At 40.2% G+C, this 11049-nt stretch overlaps 1 protein-coding gene across 1 annotated transcript; it reads right to left on the bottom strand.

Annotated features, from left to right (window-relative positions):
* Positions 1–3911: 3911 nt before the first annotated feature.
* LOC137275057 (uncharacterized) lies at positions 3912–10618 on the bottom strand. Its single transcript, XM_067808151.1, has 4 exons — positions 10555–10618; positions 7213–7425; positions 5953–6207; positions 3912–4165 (listed from the first exon to the last, which is right to left on the bottom strand). The coding sequence occupies exons 1-4, from the start codon at positions 10616–10618 to the stop codon at positions 3912–3914; spliced, it is 786 nt and encodes a 261-aa protein (XP_067664252.1).
* Between the last annotated feature and the right edge of the window lie 431 nt (positions 10619–11049).

Genomic DNA, 11049 nt, shown 5'->3' with positions numbered 1-11049 from the left:
TGTTGTGTTTTGAATTTGTAGTCTGAAACTTTGATCCAAAACAGCTATGAAATAGAAAGACTTGTTAGGCGTCACATATGTGGCTATTTAAAACTATATTTGTACAAGGAATGGTCATTCTTCTAAATTGTTTCGATGTATTTATGTTTGTTTTTTTTTGGTTTTTAGCAAGAATGTAAACATAATAACTAAGGCATCAATAACAGTTACAAGAAAAGGATAAAACATTGAATTCCTTTGACTTTCCCATAAGTTAAACTGGTTCAAAGTGGTGTGATCATAATTAATTCTTCCCGGTGTGGTAATGACATTGCAGTTGCGGTTGTGACATGTTTTGGTAATGTCATGGAGGTAAACAAATTTAAGAATTAAGCTGAACGATATCTCTTTCTAAGGAATTGACTTCAAGATGTTATAAAACATTAGATTTATGAACAAAAACAGTGTGACTTAATTTATTCTATGTAACCACAGTTGGCTACTAAATTCTCTGTTATGTTGTTGACAACACGCGGCACACCTACAACTGGTGACCGAGTGAGTGAGTTTATTTTTACGACACTCGCCAATATTCCAGCTATATGTTGCACGTGGCGGTCTGTAAGTAATCGAGTCTGTACCAGACAATCCAGTGTTCAACAGCATGAGCATCGATCTGCACAATAACATGTGTCAACCAAGTCAGCGAGCCTGACCATCCGATGCCGGCAGTCGCCTCTTACAATACGCATAGTCACTTTTCATGGCAAGCATGGGTTGCTGGAGGCCTATTCTACCCCGGACCTTCACGGGTATAATTATTTGGATCTCATATTAAGAATTTACCGTGACAAACGATGTAAGAAATCCCCTTGTGAACCAGCAAAACAGAACAAAGACAAGTCAAATGATGTATTATTGTCCAACGAGAGCAAGGTGTACAAAGTCAGAAGTCAATATTCACAATACAGATTTCAAATACAATTCAAGAGAGACAAAATCTTAGTCAGTAGGTCACAAAAATATAATATATCAAACTCACCAAAGTCTCAGTACGAGAGGTAATCAACTATGCAGAATGTCAACACCGCGATCGGTGTGACAGTAGATAATGTAGTTCAGGCGTTGACGGGTTTTCTAGGGTTGGCAGTGATGTAACTCTAGGAAATAGGAATGATTGAGTGTCGCCCTCCAGACGGCAACCAACCTTTTTATATATTCCCAGTCAGCCCAGTCACTTAACAATAGTTTAACAATTTCTTGGCATTGAAAAAAAATATTAAATCTTAACTAACCAGGTAATTTGTATTGTTTCAGCAATTACACTGGATTCTCACATTCATGGTAATTGTTTCTGCTATATTCTTTTTTCATCAACTGTAATACCACTGTGAGACAAAATGTACAGATTTCGGTGTTTGGAGTTTTAAGGTAATGAAAGTAATGACACTGCAAGCATTTTTTTACATCCTTCTGTTGTAATGTTCTCTAATTTCACGTCATAAACATAGTAGATGTGATATTGGTATCTTCATCATGATATCCGGAAGTAGGCCATATTTAAAGCTAGCGAAGTCTCGCTAAGTGAGTTCTCGCGATCCGAAATACCCATAAACCCCTCTTCATCATGGCCTCTATTGAATAGACGTGTGAGTTAGTCTTTACGTAAGTTTTGAATTATCCCTTGTGTAGATTAGCAAGAATCAATATTCTGCCATCAAAGGGTTTATACAAGACCCAGATGCTTTATCTGAGCAGAATAATGTGCCCGCAGAGGCGCATAAATCTTAAATCTGCAGACAAGGTTATTTTGAAGGACCACGTGGATGGTCTGGACATGCCCCGTCAACTCCAACCATCGGGGTCGGCCAACAACAGGTTCGGGGGCGGATAGCCATCAAAAACAGCACAAACGTGCACGAATATACTTCCGACTCTGACTTTGAGCCTGACTCTGACTCAAACTCTATCATCTCTAGTGATCATTGCTCGGACGAAGCTTACATTGAACCTGCTACGAGTCAGAATAGGGACAAGGGGATCATTCCATCTAAACGAGTGGCTAGTGACCATGTTGATGATTACGTCCCGTGCTAATTGACCGATGCTCAAGACCCATCAGAATGGAGTCTCCTGCATCATCTCTCTCAGAAAAAGTTCACTGTCTTCTGATAGGACTCCAAACTGGAGAATATTTTGGAAGATTTCCCTGTCCCTTCAGAGGAATGTCTGCAGACATCTTCTCTTGATCCCTTTTCAGATGATCTCTATGCGGCAAAGTCTTGTGAGAAATAATATGATCAATCCCTTCCCTTCAGTTTATTCAGAAGTGAATTCTGAATTCCATGGGCCACTATGTCACTTGTGGCATAATCGTGACAAGATCCGCAGGGGTGAATCTCCTGCCGATTTAGATATTTTTGAACTGCTTGAATCGGTAGAGAAAACTATCTGTCTTATCGGCAAGGCCAATGTCTCTATGAATTACAGTAGAAGGCTTAACGTTCTGGCCAAACTATCTAAGGATGTCAAGAAGGCTAAACGCCTCATTCTCAAGCATGACACAGTTTTGTCAGAGACTAAGTGCACACTCTTTGGGGATGCCTTTCATGACATCATGCGTAAGGAGGTCAAACGTAAGACCAAAGTCAAACTGATATTTGATGCTGAGAAACGTTCAGCTCGCAGACCTACTTTCAGACACCAGAGACACACTGATAGACAAGGTTTCAGTAGATCACCTGTATGATCTGATTAAATGTTTTGCCTTTACTCTCTGTTCTGTTCTAATTTCGGCCCTTATGAGGAAGGGTTTATGGGTAATTCGCCTCGCGAGATCTCGCATAGCGAGACTTCGCTAGCTTTAAATATGGCCTACTTCCGGATATCATGATGAAGATACCAATATCACATCTACTATGTTTACTAATGAAATTATAATTTCACTTTCACACTACGTGTGCTAGTGAAATTTCCAATTCCTAGCTCGATGTACTTTGTATCATTGAAGACATAAGAATGTATTACTTTTAGCATTCTACATGGGAGTACCAGTATTATCACGCACGGTTACAAAACTGGTTACAAAACCGGTTACAAAACAGGTATGGGGATTTGTCCTGTTGGGGAAATGACCGGATCCCTGACACAAGTCATTACCGCTGTGACAGATTTTGTTGCTGTAATGACCGTTGTAGTAATGTAGTTCTATGGATACTGAAGAAATAAATATGCTTCCATAATTAAAATACTGACAAATATACTTCAGTATGAATACTTGAATATATATTCTATAATTAAATGCGTTGTTATAATGATAAACATTAAAAGTATTCACAGAAATATGGTGAATCGAACCCGGTCTTCGGCGTGACGAACGAACGCTGTAATCAGAACGTCTCATTAACCTTTTCAGACAATGACCTACTTTTCAGCCGATCCGAATTCTCTCGTGAAAGTGGAAATAGACACAACAACTCTGGTTACAGTGAATTACAATTCCTTGTTTCAAAACAAAATGGTATTAACAAATTTAATTTTAAACTTTAATAACACCGTATTACTATATTTTATATTCACTATGCATCTGGCTCACTGGCTACACCTGTTGGTTTTTTTTCCGCTTATTCAGCGTAGTCATGTAACGCACAATGCGACTGATCTAACATCAGACAGCTAAAGTTTTTAGCTTTAGTTTTTGATGCAATATACAAGTGTTAAGACGTATAAAAAAATACTGATTAATATATATATATATGTATGTATCCAGGTAAATGAATTAGGCTAAAATTTTGGACTGGTTATCGCACGAAATTGCGCAATAGGACGGAGCCCTACAAACAGGAAACGAGACTGTTCTGGAATCAATATTTTGACTTGGCTATCCCATCGACGCCAATGTGATAATGAATCACGTATATAGTGGTCAGTGGCTAGACTGCTGGACAAGGCACCCAGCATGGCTCATACTGATAACAACTCCAAGAAGCATCAGCAACCGCTGCCCCGATCTCTGTGTCCAGCACCAACTGACATGTACCTTCCGCCAGCTTAAAGTTGAAACCGCTGCAGCGGATGTCCCTTTCACAAGCCGAGGCACAAGCTGCAGGGTTGGTGACTTCCGACTGTAGATCCTGTAGGAAAGTACTCCTGAACCGTTTACCACGCTGACGTTTAAGCGTTGAGCCTGTAAATACAACGTTATCATTCTTACACATGATGTAAAATAGGTAGGTCATCAGGGGTAGCTACCGCTGTCCACAATTGGCGTTTGTCTGTGTATTTCTTTGTTCCTTCTTTAACGCATCACAAATATGGTTGATGCTTTCGCGTGTCACGACGAAAACCGGGTTTCGACTCCATTCATAAGTACAATGTATGAATCTCCATTCTGGTGTATCCGCGCCGTGATATTTCTAAAAAGCAGCTAAAAGTGGTGTAAAACTATATTCACTCACTCACCGGGACCAAACATATACTCTCCAAAGAAAAGAAACGGGTCCAGTGCTGCAATAACGTTCGATTCTTGAATCTACAATACAGGCGAATTCATAAGCTAAACATACAATAAGCCTTATACTGTGAAATGTCGCTGCAACTGATCCAGAATTACACGTTCTATCTCACGTTACAGAAGACTGAATTGAATATACACGTATGCGTTTCTTTTAGGGGAGAGTATATTATAAGTAGTCCACTGGTCACGAGGGGGCCATGGGTTGATGTATCCGCAATTATTAGGTTCCCCTCGTGGCCTTTGACGAATATATACACACACATATATATATGTGTGTGTGTGTGTGCGTGTGTGTGCGTGCGTGTATTAATTTTGCCTAAAATGAAATTCTAAACACGTTCCGAAAAATGACCTTTGGAATTGGATAAAGCAACCAATTAACATTTCAACAATAAAAACACTTCTGAACTTACCATGTACCTTAATTAGAATAATTGTCCATACCTGAAACAGTTCTTTTTCAGGTTTTTCCATTTTCAAGGATTTATTCCAAAATCTTAACAATGTCCCTTGGCTTTTGAAAATTTTTGTCAGCTGAGAGTCTGAATTGTTGGAAAAAATGTCTGAATCTGATATTCGGGTTCTTCCTAATGATGCTAGCCATAAAAGGTGACTATGTTTGTCATAAGAGGCGACTAAAGGGATCAAGTGGTCAGGCTCGCTGATTTGGTTGACATATGTCGTCGGTTCCCAATTGCGCAGATCGATACTCATGCTGTTGATCACTGGATTGTCTGATCCAGACTCCATTAGCTGGAATATTGCAGAGTGCGGCGTGAAACGTAACTCACGCACCCACCCTTCCTAATTATGCATAATTAGAACTTGTACACTAAACGCCACAGGAAGCGTTACCCTCTTACCTACCTAGTATATAAATTACTGAAAAACAGTCAAAGAATTGTTGGAAGGCATTAGTGTGCAAGAAAGCTAAAACAGCATTATGCAAGTCACGTAAAACGATCTCAAATGTATTCATATTTTGATGAATTGCATTTTTTAGAGGAATTAAGTTGTCTAATTTATGACTGAATCGAAATAGACCGTTTACAGTGATTTAGATGTTCAAAAGACAGGTAGAAATAAAATTCTGCTTTGAGATAAAGATAGGCACGTTAATGTCACCATTTTCAACTATTGAAACAAGAAACAACTATTGCTGAGTGTGTAAAATCGTGAAATAATCATTTCTATGAATTCAATTTTTTAAAAACATTTTCTTGTGACTTGCATTGGGGAAAACGAGGTAAACGTATTTTTGATATTGTGAAAAAAATGTTTAGGAACATCTAAATTTTCTTTGTTATCATTTTTGCTTGCAAAATAACATTTTTCCATTTTCTCTTTAAACATCAGTCGCCAAAACTTTGCAGTATTCAAGCTGAATTTTCAAAAACTGAGTGGTGCTTAATTAATGCACCTGTATCTGTTCAAACGTAGAGGCTGTACTGACTCACATGAACTGAAGTGTGTTTGCTTATCCCCAAAGACTTGCACTTCACAGAACTGTAGCACATCAATATTATTTCTTCTGTTCTTCCCTGTAAGACGAAGATACCGGCCACTGACCGGCCTTGTGCAGGTCACTGTGACCGTGACCCCTGGGGACGTCACATTGCCCGAGTAGAAGTAGCATTGTTTTGCAGTAGCATGTGGATTCACGGAGGGATCCATATCGTAAGTGTCCACGGAAAAATCGTGTAACCTGTCAGCTGAAAATACATCATCCATACATACAATGTATTAATTTGATACCATAATCGTACATACTAATAACCATACTATTGACTTTATTTTAGACCTGCAGATTTGACGAGTGGCCAAGCGTGCTGACTCCCAGTTGCATATAGCAATGCTCATGTTGTTGACCATGTCTGATTCATACTCGATTATTTACAAACCATCGCCGTATAGACGAAATATTGATGGGTACGACTAAACAAACAACAATCTCAAAGCCCACAGATTTGAAATATAGTGTACAATACCAAGTGTTTCAGAGTGAGTGAGTTTAGTTTTACGCCGCTTTTAGCAATATTCCAGCAATATCACGGGGTGGGACACCGGAAAATATGGTTCACACATTGTACCCATGTGGGGAATCGAACCCGGATCTTCGGCGTGACGAGTGAACGTTTTGACCACTAGGCTACCCCACCGTCCCAGTGTTCCAGAAGTAAGGACATTAATCGAACTTCAAAATACAATAGTGCTATTTGAAACCTCATCCGGTTGTTTTACAACGCACTCAGCAATAGTCCACCTACAAGTATGCAGCGGCGGTCTGTGAATAATCGCGTCTGGACAAGACAAGTGATAAACAGTGATCAACAGCATGGGTATCGATCTATGCAATTGGGATACGATGACATGTGTCGTCCAAGTCTGTGAGCCTGACCACCCGATCCTGCAAGTCACTTCTTACGACAAGCATGGGTTACTGAAGATCAGTTCTAACCCGGATCTTCACGGTTAATACCATAAGATTAGGCAACCAACGTTATCAAGCACCTACATCTGGTTTATCTGTAAGACCGCCATATAGCTGGAATATTGATGAATACGGAGTAAGTCTAAACTCATTCACTTATCTGCGAGACATGTGTTTGTCGTTTGACATCGCTGATGTTGTGATGGGTGCATCTCTGGTGGTGGCATGTACGTGCAGCATTCCAATTCTAACCCGGATCTTCACGGTGAAAAATATTTTTACTTACGACAGCAGTCCGACCTCGAGGACACAGTGATCTTCTTCACTAAGACCTGGTATTGAAGGTCCACTTGCCACCATTGATCACGGTCGCCGAAGTCTACAGAAAAACAACTAAGAGAACGCCAGTCCGTGTCCTTCTTTCCATCAACTGCACTACTTGCTCCTTGATTCTCGGCAGTACTGGAACTTGCTGGCTTCCCTAGAGCATGGTTTGTATCTGCATAATAGTAAAGTTTGGTGTTAGTTGTACCATTTATATCAACATCCTCAGTTTTTACCATTCCCGTGGGCTAGAACCGATCCCAAGAAACCTCACCTGATCGAGTGAGTGATTATGGTTTTACGCAGCGATATCAATGAGCTTCACTTACTGTATCCATGCAGGGAATCGAATCCGGATCTTCGGTGTGACGAGTAAAAGCGTTAACCATCAGACCCTCCATGCATCCATGTGTGGAATCGAACCCGAGGTCATAGGCGAGACGATTGAACGCTTTAACCTCTTGGTTACCACATCGCATCACACTGGCCCCACTGACATGGTCAACACCCTCTACATATGAACGGATGGGGGTAAAATAGTGACAACCCAAACATCATGCTGTTATCAGATAATTGCATTTACAGTCCGTTTGAGTCAGAAACGGACCGATGAATTGCAAATTTTATCATTGTACAAAATAGCCACGTGAATATAAATAATGGCAAAGGAGATGTTGCCAGATCAAATACATTTAGATTGCGTGACGTAGAGGTTTTGAGTAAATGATAAACATGTGTACTATTTATGTGGCAAGTACAATGATACAATTTGCAATTCATCGGTCCGTTTCTGACTCAAAAGGGCTGTAGTGGGCAACATACCTGGTCTCCAAGGTCCAGTAATACTATATGAACAAGAGTTATCTCCCCTAACTTGGCAGCGTGCAAAGATGCACCATGCCCATATTAAGAATAAGCCACACGCATGGGGTTCCCTTTGGGCAGTACCATGACAATCCACAGAATCATGGCAGGACATGTGTTGTCTGATGGAGATGTTTTGAGAGTAATCTCCTCTCAGAGCACAGCTGATAAATGGGCCCATGATCCCCACTATGAAGAAACGTCTCAAAGGATCTGATTCTAACATTTTTTCAAATGTTACTTTGACGCTCTTTTGATGTACTTGCCAAACTGATCAGTTGATGAATTTCGATCTTCCACCATTCACCCACTTGGGAAATTCTTTCATGTAAATTTTATGACTAAGCAGATCACATGCAACTAGAAAAACAGCTGATTGTCCTCAACATGTTAATTTCAATCTAATTAGTGGCTACGTCAAGCCACGGCTTAAAGAGATTGGAAAGACCAACATGTAGCGGCCAGACATTAGGTGTCCATCGACATACGTTCTCATGTCAATGGAGACGTTTTCAACATAACGGGAACGTGGGAGAACCGGCCACCCACACATCACGTCGTGACGTCAGCAAGACAATCACATTCTACTGACCCATCTAAGGAATCGATTGCAGGCTGTCGGTTTCACTGCTAGGACAATTCCTGGTTAACGTCCAATCAGTTATTGTATGGAACTGACTGAGGGAACACAACACACTGCCCCGACAGTCTGCAATACGTCCCACTTTTGCGCCATCATCACCGGCAAGTACACCATGCCAGGTATGTTGCGACTGACAACATTGAGATGGTGGTTTGTCCTCAGACGGGTCGAGATTTCACCAGCTCAGAGGTCAGTACAAGTGTGTACAGACGGCGAGGTGAACGGTATGCTGATGCATGCGTTGTCCAACGTCGGTTTTTGTTGTTGTTGTTGTTGTTGTTGTTGTTGTTGTTGTTTTGGAGAAAGCGTTATGGTGGTGGTGAGGTGGGGAGGTATAGCATCCGATGCTGTGACACAATTTTACATTGTCAACGGCACTCTCACAGGTTCGTGATACTGGAATGAGATCAGTGGGCCTATGTGCATCCGTTCATTCAAGGACAGAAATTTAACTTCACGTTTCAAAAAGATAATGCCCGTTCATGTTGTTTCATATGGGACAGCAGAACAGTCCTGTACTTCCCTGACCAGCTGTTTCTCAGGGCCTGTCCCCTACTGAAGGGCGAAATGGAACGACGTTTACGTCAAGCCCAGAACCAGCCATTAACGTTAGCTGAACGTTGGTTCAGACATGGAACAACATTCCCCAAGCTTTCTTCAATCGCCTGGTGTCGTCTATGCATTATCTTTGTGAAGTCTGCATCAACAACAGTGGACACACGCGATGTTGAATTTGTGAACCGACTTTATGACAAGGACGTCACGATGCCTAGAGTCAATTCCAACAGATTTCGATATTTTGAAGTCAGCAGTTAAACAGTGCTCACGGAACACACCACAAAACATGTTATTATCTTTTAAAACAGCAACATGTACAGTTACTGTCTTCGAATAGTATATCTATTTTCTTAAGCACGACACAGTCATTAATTTCCCTATTAGTGTGAATCTAACGTGGGTTAACACAAGTTCACATGTCGATCCTTGAGCATGAAAGTGACACAAAAAACACAAAATATTCATAGCAGACATCTTCGAGCACAAAAAACCCCACAATTTGCGAGGGTTTCTTTTTTCTTTTTTTTTTCTTTTTTTTTTGTTTTTTTTTTTTTTTCAAACTACCAGAATCATAAATGACTACAAAATATTTCTATCGTATATATGAAGTCACACTAATCTTTGTAATTGAATGAGCAAACTTTCAAAAGCAGTTATCGCGAACGTAGGATTTTGTGGGTTATTACTATCTTCTTTCGGTCGATTTGTATGTCGTTGTGTATCACATGGGTCTGATCGGAGGCGAAATTTGAAAACTTACTGACACAATAAAGCTTATCCTGTGAATGAAGACCTAAAAATAAATATATCTCAGAACGGAACGCTATAAAGCATGTCTGCTGATGTCAAATGTATTTATGTAGTGTTATTATTTCGCTGGAAATAACGAAAAAATACGTGGACTAACTAGCATTTGTTTTCAAGAGTGCATAAACAGAGAATTGAAACATTGACAATCTTCTGGGTAAAAAAGATATTTTGCAACCGATTTGATAACACCAGCCCTTCCTACTTCATGATTGTTCTTGAAATATTTCATTTTCCACATGGAAAAGAAGAAAAAAACACAGGAAAAAAACATTCACTCACGAGAAAATATACAGTAACACAACAATACTTCCCTTAAGGCCAAAAATGTCATATATTCGATCCCCAACACAGAGTAAATCTTCTACAGCACATCACCCCATTGGATAGCAACCCAACAGCAAAACAACCTACGCAAATTGGTAAACTTACCCGCCTCTGTTGTTTCTTGTACAACAAACAGCATCAAAACACACATCTTCATTCTTCCTCTCATGGTGAGATGGTAGACAGTGAAATGTCACGGTCAGCGATGTGTGAAAGGCATTCTGTATGTTCGTCTGAGTTCACAGTCAAGTGCGTGTTCAGTTAAAAATCAATCACAGACAGTAGTTGGAAAGCTTCGAAATAAGCAGAGTGGGTTTCGCAGAACACTCAATTATTCATGTTTACCACTTGGATGTTATCTTTCAGTATATCTTTTAACACCCTTGTCAAGCAAGCATGAAATACTGCAGAAGACAACATTATCAATTTATTTATTTTGTGCGGAGGTAAAGAACAAAACAGCAGCCAACCAACCTGATACATTTATCACGCAGAGCTGGTGTGTATTGGTGATGTACATGAAAAAACACCATAAGAGTGACTGAGTTTACTTTCACGCCGCACTCAGCCATACCCGGGACTTCACGGTTAACACCATAA

Source organism: Haliotis asinina, chromosome 1 (assembly GCF_037392515.1).
Source record: "Haliotis asinina isolate JCU_RB_2024 chromosome 1, JCU_Hal_asi_v2, whole genome shotgun sequence".
Classification (NCBI taxonomy): domain Eukaryota; kingdom Metazoa; phylum Mollusca; class Gastropoda; order Lepetellida; family Haliotidae; genus Haliotis; species Haliotis asinina.
The sequence above is the reverse complement of the archived record's forward strand: the minus strand, read 5'-3'. Positions and strand labels throughout refer to the sequence as shown.

Bases quoted from the DNA above. Each gene is read 5' to 3' on its own strand.
- LOC137275057 (XM_067808151.1), bottom strand. From the start codon at position 10,618: ATGAGAGGAAGAATGAAGATGTGTGTTTTGATGCTGTTTGTTGTACAA. The intron at 7,426-10,554 runs GTAAGTTTACCA...ACTATTATGCAG, and splicing joins ACAAGAAACAACAGAGGCGG to ATACAAACCATGCTCTAGGG. The intron at 4,166-5,952 runs GTGAGTCAGTAC...TTGTATTTACAG, and splicing joins GCAAACACACTTCAGTTCAT to GCTCAACGCTTAAACGTCAG.